The sequence below is a fragment of the Liolophura sinensis genome, chromosome 1 (genome assembly GCF_032854445.1).
Source record: "Liolophura sinensis isolate JHLJ2023 chromosome 1, CUHK_Ljap_v2, whole genome shotgun sequence".
NCBI classification, from domain to species: Eukaryota; Metazoa; Mollusca; class Polyplacophora; order Chitonida; family Chitonidae; genus Liolophura; species Liolophura sinensis.
This window is the reverse complement of record NC_088295.1, coordinates 31,596,447-31,613,257: the sequence shown is the minus strand read 5'-3', so window position 1 is coordinate 31,613,257 and position 16,811 is coordinate 31,596,447. Positions and strand designations below refer to the sequence as shown.

The 16,811-nt window shown below is 43.7% G+C and overlaps 1 protein-coding gene across 1 annotated transcript; it reads right to left on the bottom strand.

The window, feature by feature from the left end:
- Window positions 1-2,052: 2,052 nt before the first annotated feature.
- Window positions 2,053-16,499, bottom strand: LOC135482287 (uncharacterized). The gene is made up of 12 exons (XM_064762197.1): window positions 16,491-16,499; window positions 15,958-16,080; window positions 10,794-10,916; window positions 9,641-9,763; window positions 9,173-9,295; window positions 8,724-8,846; window positions 7,912-8,034; window positions 7,427-7,549; window positions 5,879-7,094; window positions 5,351-5,441; window positions 4,178-4,340; window positions 2,053-3,964 (listed from the first exon to the last, which is right to left on the bottom strand). The coding sequence occupies exons 2-12, from the start codon at window positions 15,968-15,970 to the stop codon at window positions 2,187-2,189; spliced, it is 3,999 nt and encodes a 1,332-aa protein (XP_064618267.1). The 5' UTR covers window positions 15,971-16,080; window positions 16,491-16,499; the 3' UTR covers window positions 2,053-2,186.
- Between the last annotated feature and the right edge of the window lie 312 nt (window positions 16,500-16,811).

Sequence of the window (16,811 nt, the reverse complement as noted above, 5' to 3'; positions counted from 1 at the left end):
TACGCAAGACATTTTAGGTATTAAAGCGGTTAGATTTTAGGATGGTGTGAACAGGATTGAGCTTGCAAGAAACCAGGGCTCCTTCCAAGGTACCTTACAAACTTCATAGCAAAGCTGCAGGGAATCTATTAAAAATTAAAGACGTTTAGCATTACCCGAGAAGTCAGAAAACAGCTTCCGCATCAAATGGACAACCAAACCGTAAAACAACAACCTTCACCAGGCACTCACCACAGGCATATTCCGTGAACTGGCGATATCCAGATGGGCACTCGTTCTCAACTCCAGGCACGTCCACAATGGAGGGATTGATATAGTAGGCGTGGTCGCTCAGTGTAAACAAAGCTCTCCCCCCATCAAACTTCGTCTGCAGGAGCGTCCAGGATTTCTGAACCTTCTCCAGCATGGCCTGGTACCTGGTCAGACAATCTGACTCCTTGCAGACTTCCTCTGATTCACAACTGACCGTGATGAACATACTGATTACGTCTGAGTCAGTCTGCAGTACCGAGATGTTGGTGTCTTTGGTCATGAAGGAAAGAGCCAGTTCCATTCCTTCCTTCAAATCTGAGGCCTGTAGACCAGCCTCCTCTAAAACGGTGATCGAAGTTTCCTGGGGAGAGGCGAGGTACCCAAGGGCTACCTTTATCCTTGGGCACAGTGGTTTGCCATGAAAGACGTGTAGCACTGACTCTGTAGAAAGCTCTTTCCCATACATGTTAGAAGCTTCACATGCGTACAGACCAGCAACATTAGCACTGACGTCTGTCAGGGTTAATTCGTGTGACGCATTTCCGTATCTGTGAGACATTTCAGAGGTAGAAAACCACCTACTTATTGGCTGAGGTTTACCCACAGAGGAACAGTTCATAACAACAGTAGTTCCAGACAGAACCTCCGCACTCTCTTCCGGTTGGGACGTGATCTTCGCCGGGTAGACCAAGGACAATCGGCCAACCGCTGCTGTGCTGTTGTCTATGTGGTTTCCAGCCACACATTTATATACCCCTTCATGCTCTAAGCTTACATTATATATTTCAACAGCTGTCACGTGATGCCCTCTAGCCATGAGGTGGCCGTTTTTGTACCAGTAGTAGGTGGGCGCTGGCACACTATCAGCGATGCATTTCAAACTTACGTTGGATCCTTTCAGAGCTATAGTGTTTGCAGGAGCTTCTATTATCTCGGGAACGGTGCCACAGAAAATTTCCGTTACATCAATCAAGTTTATGTCCATCAGCATGTCTTCTGTGATGTTCTTAACATCCGCAACTACCCGTGTGTCATTGTCCAGTAACTCAAAAAATGCTCTCTCAAGATCGGGAAGATTCATTCTCGAAACACTTACCATCTGTAAATCTACAGAGTCCAGAAGCTGATAGAGTTCGCCGAAACTATATACAACACAATCATGGAAGCCTGAACATTTCCCTGCGGAGAAGGTTTTACGCGTGAGGTTCTCCATTTGGGCCTTCCATAAAGGGATCACTTTGTATTTAAGCACGCTTCCCGCTGACTCACTGCTCTGTTTGCTCACGAACTCCGTGCTTGCTTTACCTTCGCGGAATACTTCATCGTCCTGCAGGCTGGTCTGGTTCAAAGCAACCTCTATATCCTCTAGGGTCAGATTAAATTCCAGAGCCGCAACACTGAGGTCCACCCCAATTGATTCTGCCGAAATATTTGTCATTGTCTCAAACATGGGCTGATGCGTGGTATTTAGAACCGCCTCCGCTTTGCTGACCATATCGGCAGTTACATTGCGCAGGATGTCAACTCCTTGAAGCAAAAAGTTGAAGACTGGTCGGTACGCTAAGCATTGGTTGGCCCAGAACTCTTTGAGGTCCCACACCGGTAACTGAATTGTTTCATTCACAAGAATGTTACTGTCATTACTTGTGCCTGTGGTATTAGTTTCTCGTCTTTTTCTGTATACCTTGTGCAAGTTCGAGTAAAGAGTGAATTCCACTTCCCTTTTTCGTCTCCCCAAAATTCCACCAAGCCCCTGTGTGGCGCTATCTATTAAGCCCTTTGCAGCGTTCCACAGACTTGTGTCAATATTGTTAAAGTTCACCTTAAAACCTACATTCCTCCAACCTAGGGTAAATGGATTGATTTCACAAAATATGTCAAACTCGAAGAGATCTCTAGTCGATAATTCCAGTTCAAACCCGCAAGATCTTACGTCAATTATGTAATCGAAACCTATTTTGAGAATAAAAATCAACAATCTGTGCGCCAATCTTAACGGCCTCTTTGACCACTTCCACTGCAACAATAGCCGCATCAAGAGATACCTTCACCAATTCCAAGCCAAAACTAGCTAGATCCACAGCACCTTTAGCCACATCCACTATGACTTGAGATTTGTCTACGGCTATCTGTGCCAGAGAAACAGCCGCTTTGGCCAAATCTAACGCATACAGAGGAATACGCACAGCCGCTTCGGCAACTGTAAGGGCTGCATAGGCAAGGCCTCTGACCACACCACATGCTATGTTTCGGGCTACACATGCCAAATCGGGAACTGAGAACATGCAACCTACGGTTCTCACGCAAATCCAAGGAATTTCGAAAAAACCCCAATCCAGACTGCATGATTCTAATGCAATTCCAGGTATGCAAAGGGACGAGCATCTTTCAATCTTGCACAGAGAATCGATTTTCTTCTTTGCGTCTATCACTGCTTTTTCCGCTGACTTAAACGGCCCCTTTGCGGCTTCCAGTGTCTGTTTGGCCTGATCAAGACGTTTAACGACATATTCAAAGGCACGTCGAGCATCATCAAAGACCCGTTTCTTTTCCTCCAGCCAATCTTGTGCGCCCGTCACTGCTTGTTTTGAAGACTGTAATTCTTTTTGCACCCGTTCAAGCCTTTTATTTGCATTGTCTGCAAACGATTCTGTTTGTTTTCTGACGGCGTCCCCAAAGCTGCCTTCAAATGATTTCGAGCCCGCTAGAAATGACCCCTTCAAAATAAGCTTTTGTTTCGAAAGAGGGACTAAGACATTTGCAGATGCTGCTATTCTAGCAGTAAACATATTCCATACGTCCGCTTCTATCAGGAAACTTAAACCGTTGTGCTTGATAAACACGTCAGCATCAGCTTTGATGCCTAACACATTGGCTTTCGCCCCAATCTGAAATGCAAATTTCTTACTGTTCTGTGCGCCAATGAAGCCTATTTTTTGTCCGACAGATATCGTCAAGAAATTCCATAAATTACTTACCTCATTTAAAGTAACTCCCGCTTCAACATAGGCTAACATCCGAAATGCTTCCTCACCATCTAACTCTTCATAAATGTCCAGGAACTGGTCACATCTCTTAAGATGATTACTTGCCCATACTAATTCACCGCCTACAGTATACGTCCTTCCAAGAATGGAAATGGAAAAGTGACCTTTGAAACCGAAACTTTCAAATATACCCAGGGCTGATTGAAACACCTTGGAAGCCTCCACTTGCAGGTCATGAACGGTTTCCTTGATTCGGGACAATAAGTATTTGACTGGGAGTAGGGGTAAAAGTTCTGGAGAAGCGATAACGTCTAGTGATAATTTCTCGGTGAGATAGTTCACGGCGTGTTTCAGGTCAAACAAGCCCAACTGTAGCCTGAGCAGAAACTCTGCGGCCTTCGTTACTGTGTCTGCGAAAAATTTGACGGCTCCTTCTGTGATAGATTGTAGACGGGTTATTAGGTTATTAACTTCTTTGCTGAGGTTTGAGTCTGTGAGATTATCTACGTCTGACTTGTATCCACTTAATATTTGCGAATGTTTTTCAATCAACGTAATAAATTTCTTTACATATGAAGCATCTAAAACCAATGTAAGATACGCTTCACCACTGATATCAAAGGCAGTAACTAATGGTGGGAAAATGAAAAAGTTCCCCTTAACGCTGACTTTCGCAAAAATTCCTGGAGGTCGGGCGTCTGCTCCACAGTAAGTTCTTCCCTCCCCTGGAACACAACAAAAAGCCCCATTAATGCAATGATAATAAAATATGAACATCTGTTTTGATTGCCTTTCAGCGTTATGGCTCAAAGCACAATTTTTCATGTGTTGACATGAGGCGTTAAACATAATAAGCCATGAATTTTAGCACTGAAACATTTCATGGTTTTAAATTAAAGAAATACCCGAGATAAATACATGTAGGATAATGTCCTTACCACCAAATGACAACAGTGCGCTTGCCTTCACATCAGATTTTACAATAAAGGTGAACTCAATTGGAACAGGGTCCCCAAGAACACGGATGCTAAATGTATTTCGAAACGATTTATCAAACTGTACTATGGCCGTCCAAGAGTCCGAAAACAGGTGAGTGAATGTCTGAAACAGAAATGTAAATGTATGACATAGTGGCGTACATATCTGTATTTCTAGCAATACTGCTAGTAAGATTTCCAGACACATAGAGTTTTCCAAGCGTATATATGCTCAAAGGACATACTCCTGCCATTCTGTTCTACAAGCCTTTGTAATTTCTCCATGTATAGTACCAATAATGTTAATTATGCGATATATACCACGCATATCAAAACTTTATGGTTTCTCTTTCTAAAAAATTCTAAGTATTATTTCTTGAACGTCACATAGCTCCCCTGTCTTGCGCGACAGCTCTCAGAGTATAGACTATGAATCTAAATTATTGACTACAGATGATAAACAAATTCGTGTACATCCCTGTAACCTATTAAATTTCAGGAACGAATGAGACTTCGGTTTACCACAAGAAGCAGTTACCTATATAATCACAAGCCCTTTCGCTCAATTATCACTTAGTTTCACTACGCTCCGTAGGCCCAAGTTCCAATCAAACACATTTTTCTCGTTGTTGAATTCAATATCGAAAGTCCACTGGTGATTTTGGGCTGTTCAGTTAGCGTATAGAGTTAACCCATTAGTTTTAGTTTTACTGTCTATTCTCCTTTGAAAATTTTGGTAAACTTCTTCACATACACTTAAATTCTTTCTTTTGTTCTGATTTAATGGCATTTTGAGATATATTTTTGCATACAGAATGCCTCATATCTTATTCTTTTTCTTGAAATTCTTACTTATATTCAATCTTTACAAGTATTTGTTAGAAGCATTTATAACATGTCCTTGTAAAATACTATTGATGAATGGACAGTGAATGGATTGTGATTGGACTAAATCCATTTCTTTAAAATAAATCTTGTTGCATTCTTCTGAAAAAAAAACATAATGAGAGTGACTGTATAGTCGGCAATTTACCGAACCAAAAACAAAACCTCTCAAAAGCCTGGTGTTAAAGTCTACATATACTCCCTGTCCAACTCATATATAGCTTACTTTCTTTCAAGAATCGAACAAACCTTTTCGATATCCTGTGCTGACAGCATGATGTTACCAATTATTCCCTGTTCTTGTCGCAATCCCAACCACACTGAAGCTGTCGTTTCCACTCTGGAATAAAAAGAATTAGGTAAAAAGTGAATAATCCATTATATTGATGAACTAATGAGAGGGAAGAGTAACCCCAAATCATTTCCCATCTCTCATAGTTGATTCAGTTTGTTCTTATAAATGATATTTGCATGTATATATTGCTGTGATGACTTGCAGCTTTCTGTGATGCCTTTTGGACTTTTGAAATTCGATCATTGATTAAAGGCGTCGTTCTTACATATACAATTTAGTGAGTATCCGCCTCATAAACAGCAGTGTTTATAATTATATTCCCTTAAAACATTTTCTTTACAATGAGATTAATTTAAACGATCTTCTGGGGGAAAAAACATAATGAGAGTGACTGTATAGTATGATTAATTAATCATAATTAATTCTACAGTTCGAAAAGACAAAAATAGCACAAATTACACATTATTATGAGGTTCTCTTACCCATAGTTAAAGAGTTCGTCACCATTCCAAAACGTCAAGCTAGGAAACTTTTGTTTTACATTTATTAGTTTACTGGGAGAAACACCAATCCCGAGAGGCTGAATATTGTAGTTGTTGAAGATGCGGAAAACGGACGTGTTCTGAAGAGCTGCGGAAGCTTGCTCTGGCAACATCAGTATAAAGGTCCAGTCACTTTCAATACCTAGTATAAAGCAGAACTCCCAAGAGGAATCAGAAGAGCTGGAGACGTCGACACTCTCTCCAGCTATTGTCAGGATGAGCTCTCCGCTTATTCTAATCACAAAGTAATTTCTGCTCTCAAAAACAGGTGCCCCGTGACAGCTAGGTATTCGCTGAACGTCTCTTCCTGAAACTATCAACGATTTAAACAGCGTTTGAGGAGTCTTGGCTGAAACTGATAACCATCGTGGCAAAATGTTTTCGAGTTCAGCGGCGAATGTTTTAAACAGGCTTCCTCTCTGAACGAAGTCTTTGTGGTCCTGCACAGAGAGAGATACCTCACGACAAGATAAAGGATCGGTCTTGCCCATGAGCGCCCCATTCTGAAATTGTCTCCTGGAATTTGCCGGTCCAAACAGCATTTTCTCTGAGATCACGATTGCTTCAAGACCAGAGTCTGAAACCGGCAATGAATAGTTATTGACTTTCAAAAACACTACACCTCCTGTGAAATGCCCCTTTGAGCTCATCCTATACCACGGATGCGTTGAAGACAAGCTGATTTTCTGTTTACCAAAGGGTATGTTCGCTTGATAGCATCCTCTGGGTAGGACATCGCCGGCCAGGTCTAGCCGAGTAAAAACGTCCTCAATGACAACTTTGAGAGATGGAATTTCATTGTACTGCTGAGAGTCGGGTCCTTCTGCCTTCCATTTAACGAGATGAAGTCCTCTTGTCTTTGATCGGACTTGAAATGATGCTGACGTCGCCGGATGCATAATGACCAAAGGGTTTGGAAACAACTGTGTGTCGTCATCAGTTTCGGCACGCAACACAAGCTGGCGTTTTGGGCTTGCGTGGAATACGTATATTTCAGACATATCATTGACATATGCCGCAACAACTTTTGGGAAGCTGACCACTCCTTGGTGACAGAATTCCCCAGTATAACCAGTCCCATTGCAGTCGCACTGGAAACTCGTGTTTGTCACATGACATTGGCCGCCATTGAAACATGGACTGGAATAGCAGGGGTCTGAAGCATATCAGAAGATTACATGTAGGCATCATGATAACTTGATCTGCCTCTACTGATATTGTTCCAATCAAGCTTAACTAAGCTCTTCAATGTACAACTGAGAGTGAATATCCAGAGCAGCGGCAAAAGTGTAACAGTTGGCAGATGTTCACACGTAATGGGTGAAATGGCAGGTTAGTTGCTCACTATTGGAATTTCTATAGACAACCTTTCGCTTCCTTTATACTTTGAGTGGATGAAACCATTATCTTTAACGGTCAGTGTCGTTTAAAATATTTTGTCCAGCCTTACAAAACAGTTATATTCGTCACATGACAACTTGCATTTACCTATGCAGTGACTGCCGTCGGTATGAATGACAGTGTCATCCGGACACTCACAGCTGCTGTCATCCAATTCAGTACACAGTGGCCAGCAGTTGATATTACCATTGAATGGGCATTTTGAGGCATCTAAAACACAGGTAGTACATAAAATGCAGACCACTTGGACAATATTAATTTTTAAGTACTGATTTATGATAAATCTGTCGAGTTAACAAGCTATATCCTCACATCAGCATCAAAGGGAATATTCATTAAATTTTTTATGAAATTTTACATATGATTGGCAATTTGAACGGTGAAGATTGAACGCTATGTTGTTTGATTGCTAAACCTACCGTTATATGCCTACGACAGAAAAGAAAAGATACAGACAATGCATGGCCTCAATCATCTGTAAATATTATTCCCTACCAGGAGTGTTTCTATTTCTTTGTAGAAACCAACAAGTTAAAACATGCCGTGCACTATTTAACACAACCTCGACAAACCTTGACACGACAAACCATCTGCAGCCAACAGAAATCCATCCGCGCATGAACATTCCCACGAGCCAGCAGTGTTATTGCATAATCCCTCGCAGCCACCGTTTGACTCTGTGCATTCGTCAATGTCTGAGTTAAGAACAGAGAATAAAATGTAACATATGGTGGTATCGTAGGATGATGATGCATATATTTTAGATATATTTCAAGCAGGAGTATAAACGTTTATATGGCTACAATGCAATTTTCGTCACACGAATACACACGAAGGTATAGCCAACCTCACATATTATCAGTGTATATATCGCAGTGTACTCGCCATGCCCATACCCAATGGACATAACTACATAAATTATAATGATACGTAAGTTTCCCTATTACCCGACAAGATACATACTGCAGTTTACAGTTTATTCTACTGTTAAAAGCCTCATTTCTACGTAGCTTTCAACGAGGTATGACCATGCACCTCTTTACGGGTATGTTAACTCATTCACCGACTTTACGCGTTTGCAGCACTATCTTGTAAAACTACGTCGCCGGTTTTAGACAAACTGTTCCCTGTATTAGTTAAGAATAGTAATATTTAAGCGTCAATTTGGACATTCGTATACCAGTCGTAATGCAAAGGACGATCCAAATCGATAAGCACAAGGCTCATGTCCAAAATCACCTAACGCTCCAGCTTCCAAAGAAATATGTAAGAAGTAATAAGACAAATAGTAAATAAAGATGGTAACGTGTGAGAGAGAAACAAAATGTGTAACCGCCACAGACACAACATAACATATTGCTTATCTAGTAAGACTTTTGCTTACCTTGGCAGGAAACACCATCTGTCATCAATGTATAGCCAACAGAACAGCTGCAATGGTATGTCCCGGGGTCATTTATACACAGGTCACTGCATTTGTCACTGCTCAATGAGCATTCATCAGTGTCTGTTACAATAGAATGTCGCTTGACGAATTAGATAGTATAAAACAATTGCACCCTATTTTGACGAGTTTCGTGAACATGGCTTACATTGTTGATAAACTGTTTATTTATTTAAGTATTTAATTTAATGCCATAATACTTGGACTACAATGTTCAGTAAGCGATTCTTAATGGACAAAAACAAAATACATAATCTACATGAATAACAGTTTTTGCTTAGCCAGACAGACGTATTTTATATTTAAAGCGACATTAAATCCCGACAAGCATGTATTAACAATAATAACAACAAACACCGCGTTGTTGATTATGAAATCACACCATTTACCTTCGCAGCTCCTGCCGTCTGCCCCTAGACCATATCCTTGCTGGCAATAACAAACGAAGGAACCGTTATTGTTTTCACAGTCCTGGTCACATCCACCATTGCTCACGAAACATTCGTCCACATCTGAAATTTGACATACACATTAAGCGCATCTTTTGATTTTTGATGTTGACACTATCTTGGGCCACTTTTTTTTGATCTGCCTTATACGTATGACATCAACCTTTCATTTTTTTAGGATCTTATTCTTTGAACCTTTATCAAGCCCTCTGTTATATCTTAGATGATGACATCTATATAGTACATGCGTTATTAATTAAATACATGATATTAGAAAAGTACTGTATTTTATAGTATTTTATACTGTAAGGAGACTACCACATCAAAACCTGCAGAATTTTAAATTCATATCAAAACTTATATATCGCTATTTTGGTGTCCATAAACAGTCAGTGGAAATCAGCATACCTTTGCACGAAGCTCCATCGATGCCTACCGTGAAGCCAGCTGGGCACGCGCACGCAAAGGACCCTGGGATATTCACACACTCGTGTTGGCAATGTCCTCCATCTTCAACGCACTCATCAATATCTGTGGGGTAAACACATTTGCTGGTGGGATTTTTTTTGTAAGCACGATACACAAAATTCTGATCGTGACTGCACATGGGACTTAAAATCCAGGCAAATGTACGCAACAGATCATGAAGGTGACCACGGTATGTGTATACCTCGATTTGATAAATACAATACAGAGGTTTCTTCCAAGTGAAAAATGCTGATGTTCCCGATAACTGATACTTTGAGGTGTGCTCTTATGTCCATAAAGCATGTCCACATAACTGTAAAAATCAGAGGCCACTTAAATTGTTTATTTATCCTATATATTAAATATTTAGGAAGAACGTTGGAAACAGACCTAAACGGCCACACACATTTTTTTACGTGGTTGACATTAAATAAAAAAATTAAATATCAAACAAATATAAATAAACTTTTAATCTGGAATTCTTACAACTTGAAACATGATCACGCGCACCCCAAATACATATTTTTAAAAGGGGAAACAGGGTGCGGGTGACGCAAGCAGAAACAGCTTCGTCCTCGGGTTAATGGAAATAACTCGCTCTTGAAATGCTAACAACAAGGATAATATGGTGGCACTTTCTTTTGTCTCAGTGTGCGCGATTTTGTTTACTTTGAACTCCAATATCTCGGTTTTGCCATATCACATAAAAAGTAATGCTTTTTGAACTTCCTGTGCAATACTATATCCATGCACATTTGGCCTAGTGTTGTCTTTTCTCATGAAAGCAAGCAAAAAGGCCAAATAACATGATAACTTAGTCCTGTAGAAAAACAATAATTAACACTCAAAAGTAAGTATGGCGCAATGCCATTGGCTGTGAAAGCAGTACGCTTCTGGATACATTTTTGATCAACCTTACTGGGGCCAAGATGCATATAATGAATATGTGTACAAATTGGTTAACAATATTCACATGAATTTCAAATTTATTCATCTTCATGTTACATGCTACAGTCTATTATGATACATAATACCATAATACTGCTTTGGTACATATGACCCACAAGACAAGATGTGTTAACACTCTACTCACCGGTACAATCCATTTCGTTAGTATCCAGTATAAAGCCGTCTTGACAAGTACAGTTATAGAAACCGACGCTGTTGTCACACGTTTGTGCGCACCCGCCATTGTCCACTTCGCACTCATTAACGTCTGCAAAAGAAAGGAATAAAAACACATTCTATCCTGGCCTTAATGTAGCATACAGACATCGTTCATTATAATGGTTATGTCAGATTTAAAAAGTTAAAAAACGTGAAATGGAAGACTTAAGATTTCATTTTAGTGGTTTGGGCGAGAATATGAACCTGTAGAATTTTAACGCCATGGTCTACATTTAATAGTCCTGGATCCATATTTTCCAAGGCTCACACTCTTACTGGCTCACATTTACCACGATCTACACTCATATAGGTCCACGCTTACCACAACCCTCACTCATACTGGTCCACATTTACAATGGTCCACTCTTTTACCGGTTCACATTTTCCACGGCCAACCCTCATATCGGTTAATATTTAGCACGGTCCACTCTCATATCAGTTCATATTTCCCACAGAAAACTCTCAAATCGGTCCTCATTTACCACGACTCACTCTCATATCACTCCCACAATCACGACATGCTAGCCCTCCTAGCAACACTTACCACCACATGCCATTCCTCCTGACAGCACTTACCTCCACATGCCATTCCTCCTGACAGCACTTACCTCCACATGCCATTTCTCCTGGCAGCACCTATCTCCACATGCCATTCCTCCTGGCAGCACCTATCTCCACATGCCATTTCTCCTGGCAGCACCTATCTCCACATGCCATTCCTCCTGGTAACACTTACCCTGACATGCCATTTCTCCTGGCACCACTTATCTCCACATGTCATTCCTCCTGGCAACACTTACCTCCACATGCCATTCCTCCATATAGCACTTACCTCCACATGCCATTCCTCCTAGCAGCAATTACCTCCACATGCCATTCCTCCCGACAGCACTTACCACCACATGCCATTCCTCCCGACAGCACTTACCTCCACATGCCATTCCTCCTAGCAGCACTTACCTCCACATGCCATTCCTCGTGACAACACTTACCTCCACATGCCATTCCTCGTGACAGCACTTATCTCCACATGCCATTCCACGTGACAGCACTTACCTCCACATGCCATTCCTCGTGACAGCACTTACCTCCACATGCCATTACTTCTGGCAACACTTACCTTCACATGCCATTCCTCCTAGCAGCAATTACCTCCACATGCCAATCCTCCTGGCAGCAATTACCTCCACATGCCATTCCTCCTGGCAGCAATTACCTCCACATGCCATTTCTCCTGGCAGCAATTACCTCCACATGCCATTCCTCCTGGTAGCACTTACCTCCACATGACATTCCTCCCGACAGCACTTACCTCCACATGCCCTTCCTCCCGACAGCACTTACCTCCATATGCCATTCCTCGTGACAGCACTTACTTCCACATGCCATTCCTCCTGGCAGCAATTACCTCCACATGCCATTCCTCGTGACAGCACTTACCTCCACATGCCATTCCTCGTGACAGCACTTACCTCCACATGCCATTCCTCCTGGCAACACTTACCTCCACATGCCATTCCTCCTGGCAACACTTGCCTCCACATGCCATTCCTCCTGGCAGCACTTACCTCCACATGCCAATCCTCCTGGCAGCAATTACCTCCACATGCCATTTCTCCTGGCAGCAATTACCTCCACATGCCATTCCTCCTGGCAGCACTTACCTCCACATGCCATTCCTCCTGGTAGCACTTACCTCCACATGCCATTCCTTCTGGCAACACTTACCTCCACATGCCATTCCTTCTGGCAACACTTACCTTCACATGCCATTCCTCCTGGCAGCAATTACCTCCACATGCCATTCCTCCTGGCAGCAATTACCTCCACATGCCATTTCTCCTGGCAGCAATTACCTCCACATGCCATTTCTCCTGGCAGCAATTACCTCCACATGCCATTCCTCCTGGTAGCACTTACCTTCACATGCCATTCCTCCCGACAGCACTTGCCTAAACATGCCAATCCTCCTTCGCAGCAATTGCCTCCACATGCCAATCCTCCTGGCAGCAATTGCCTCCACATGCCAATCCTCCTGGCAGCAATTGCCTCCACATGCCATTTCTCCTGGCAGCAATTACCTCCACATGCCATTTCTCCTGGCAGCAATTACCTCCACATGCCATTCCTCCTGGCAGCAATTACCTCCACATGCCATTCCTCCTGGTAGCACTTATTTGCACATGCCATTCCTCCTGGTAGCACTTACCTCCACATGCCATTCCTCCTGGTAGCACTTACCTCCACATGCCAATCCTCCCGACAGCAATTACCTCCACATGCCATTCCTCCTGGTAGCACTTACCTCCACATGCCATTCCTCCTGGCAGCACTTACCTCCACATGCCATTCCTCCTGACAGCACTTACCTCCACATGCCATTCCTCCTGACAGCACTTACCTCCACATGCCATTTCTCGTGACAGCACTTACCTCCACATGCCATTTCTCCTGGCAGCACCTATCTCCACATGCCATTCCTCCTGGCAGCACCTATCTCCACATGCCATTCCTCCTGGTAACACTTACCCTGACATGTCATTCCTCCTGGCAACACTTACCTCCACATGCCATTCCTCCATATAGCACTTACCTCCACATGCCATTCCTCCTAGCAGCACTTACCTCCACATGCCATTCCTCCCGACAGCACTTACCACCACATGCCCTTCCTCGTGACAGCACTTACCTCCACATGCCATTCTTCCTAGCAGCACTTACCTCCACATGCCATCCCTCCTAGCAGCAATTACCTCCACATGCCATTCCTCGTGACAGCACTTACCTCCACATTCCATTCCTCCTGGCAACACTTACCTCCACATGCCACTCCTCGTGACAGCAATTACCTCCACATGCCAATCCTCCTGGTAGCACTTATCTGCACATGCCAATCCTCCTGGTAGCACTTATCTGCACATGTCATTTCTCCTGGTAGCACTTATCTGCACATGCCAATCCTCCTGGTAGCACTTATCTGCACATGTCATTTCTCCTGGTAGCACTTACGTCCACATGCCATTCCTCCTGACAACACTTACCTCCACATGCCAATCCTCCTGGCAGCAATTACCTCCACATGCCATTTCTCGTGACAGCACTTACCTCCACATGCCATTTCTCCTGGCAGCACCTATCTCCACATGCCATTCCTCCTGGCAGCACCTATCTCCACATGCCATTCCTCCTGGTAACACTTACCCTGACATGTCATTCCTCCTGGCAACACTTACCTCCACATGCCATTCCTCCATACAGCACTTACCTCCACATGCCATTCCTCCTAGCAGCAATTACCTCCACATGCCATTCCTCCCGACAGCACTTACCACCACATGCCCTTCCTCCCGACAGCACTTACCTCCACATGCCATTCCTCCTAGCAGCGCTTACCTCCACATGCCATCCCTCCTAGCAGCAATTACCTCCACATGCCATTCCTCGTGACAGCAATTACCTCCACATGCCAATCCTCCTGGTAGCACTTATCTGCACATGCCAATCCTCCTGGTAGCACTTATCTGCACATGTCATTTCTCCTGGCAGCACTTATCTGCACATGCCAATCCTCCTGGTAGCACTTATCTGCACATGTCATTTCTCCTGGTAGCACTTACGTCCACATGCCATTCCTCCTGACAACACTTACCTCCACATGCCAATCCTCCTGGCAGCAATTACCTCCACATGCCATTTCTCGTGACAGCACTTACCTCCACATGCCATTTCTCCTGGCAGCACCTATCTCCACATGCCATTCCTCCTGGCAGCACCTATCTCCACATGCCATTCCTCCTGGTAACACTTACCCTGACATGCCATTCCTCCTGGCAACACTTACCTCCACATGCCATTCCTCCATACAGCACTTACCTCCACATGCCATTCCTCCTAGCAGCAATTACCTCCACATGCCATTCCTCCCGACAGCACTTACCACCACATGCCCTTCCTCCCGACAGCACTTACCTCCACATGCCATTCCTCCTAGCAGCGCTTACCTCCACATGCCATCCCTCCTAGCAGCAATTACCTCCACATGCCATTCCTCGTGACAGCACTTACCTCCACATGCCATTCCTCCTGGTAACACTTACCTCCACATGCCATTCCTCGTGACAGCAATTACCTCCACATGCCAATCCTCCTGGTAGCACTTATCTGCACATGCCAATCCTCCTGGTAGCACTTATCTGCACATGCCATTCCTCCTGGTAGCACTTATCTGCACATGCCATTTCTCCTGACAGCACTTACGTCCATATGCCATTCCTCCTGACAACACTTACCTCCACATGCAATCCCTCCTGGCAGCCAATTACCTCCATATGCCATTCCTCCTGGTAGCACTTATGTCCACATGCCATCCCTCCTGACAACACTTACCTCCACATGCCATTCCTCCTGGTAGCACTTATCTGCACATGCCATTCCTCCTGGTAGCACTTACGTCCACATGCCATTCCTCCTGACAACACTTACCTCCACATGCCATTCCTCCTGGTAGCACTTATCCTGCACATGCCATTGCTCCTGGTAGCACCTTACGTCCACATGCCATTCCTCCTGACAACACTTACCTCCACATGCCATCCCTCCTGACAACACTTACCTCCACATGCCATTTCTCCTGGTAGCCACTTATCTGCACATGCCATTGCTCCTGGTAGCACTTATCTGCACATGCCATTCCTCTGACAACACTTACTCCACATGTCATCCCTCCTGACAACACTTATCTGCACATGCCATTTCTCCTGGTAGCACTTATCTGCACATGCATTCCTCCTGGTAGCACTTACGTCCACATGCCATTCCTCGTGAAAACACTTACCTCCACATGCCATCTCTCCTGACAACACTTACCTCCACATGCCATTCCTCCTGGTAGCACTTATCTGCACATGCCATTCCTCCTGGTAGCACTTACGTCCACATGCCATTCCTCCTGACAACACTTACCTCCACATGCCATCCCTCCTGACAACACTTACCTCCACATGCCATTCCTCCTGGTAGCACTTATCTGCACATGCCATTCCTCCTGGTAGCACTTACGTCCACATGCCATTCCTCCTGACAACACTTACCTCCACATGCCATTCCTCCTGGCAGCAGAGCATATCCGGCAAAGCAGTCACATGTGAACGATCCGTTGGTATTTTGACACTCCTGTTGGCATCCACCGTTTTCCACGAGGCACTCGTTTATATCTAGCAAAAGCACACACGAGCAAGAAATGGAAGAAAACGGGCCAACCAATGAAAACGATATCTTTTCGATGATATAAGTATTCAGCTTTTAGAGAATTCTCGGTACTGCCGGACCATATGATCATCTGGTGACTCTTAACCATATCGTTACTTGGGTAATTACTGATTTACAATTACTGAGTCCATAGGTGTTACAGGTACCATTTTTACAGCACGTCACAGTGTTCAGTGTATGTCTGCTCATAAAATACTTATCTAGTACACAAGGCACTGTTACATTACAGCAGAAAACGTTGTGTTTTTGCTGTGATTTGACTTCTTCGGGTCGATCGAAGTAAGCCCCCTGTAATTATCATAGTAGGGATGTTTTATCCCTCGGACTATAATTGCACCTAGGGTATGACATTCACCTGCGCACTGGTCCCGGTAAAACCCGGCTCACACTCACACAGGTCTGGACTCCTGCAAGTACCATCATTAGGGCACTCCCCCGGGGCATGGCCATAGCACACGGCTGTGGATAAAAAAGCGATACAAAGTAGGAGTGATATTACAGAGGAGGAGTGATACCAGATGAGGAGTGATATTAAAGAGAGGGGCTGATATTACAGAGGAGGAGTGATATGACAGGGAAGGAGTGATATTACAGAGGAGGAGTGATATGACAGGGAAGGAGTGATATTACAGAGGAGGAGTGATATGACAGGGAAGGGGTGATATTACAGAGGAGG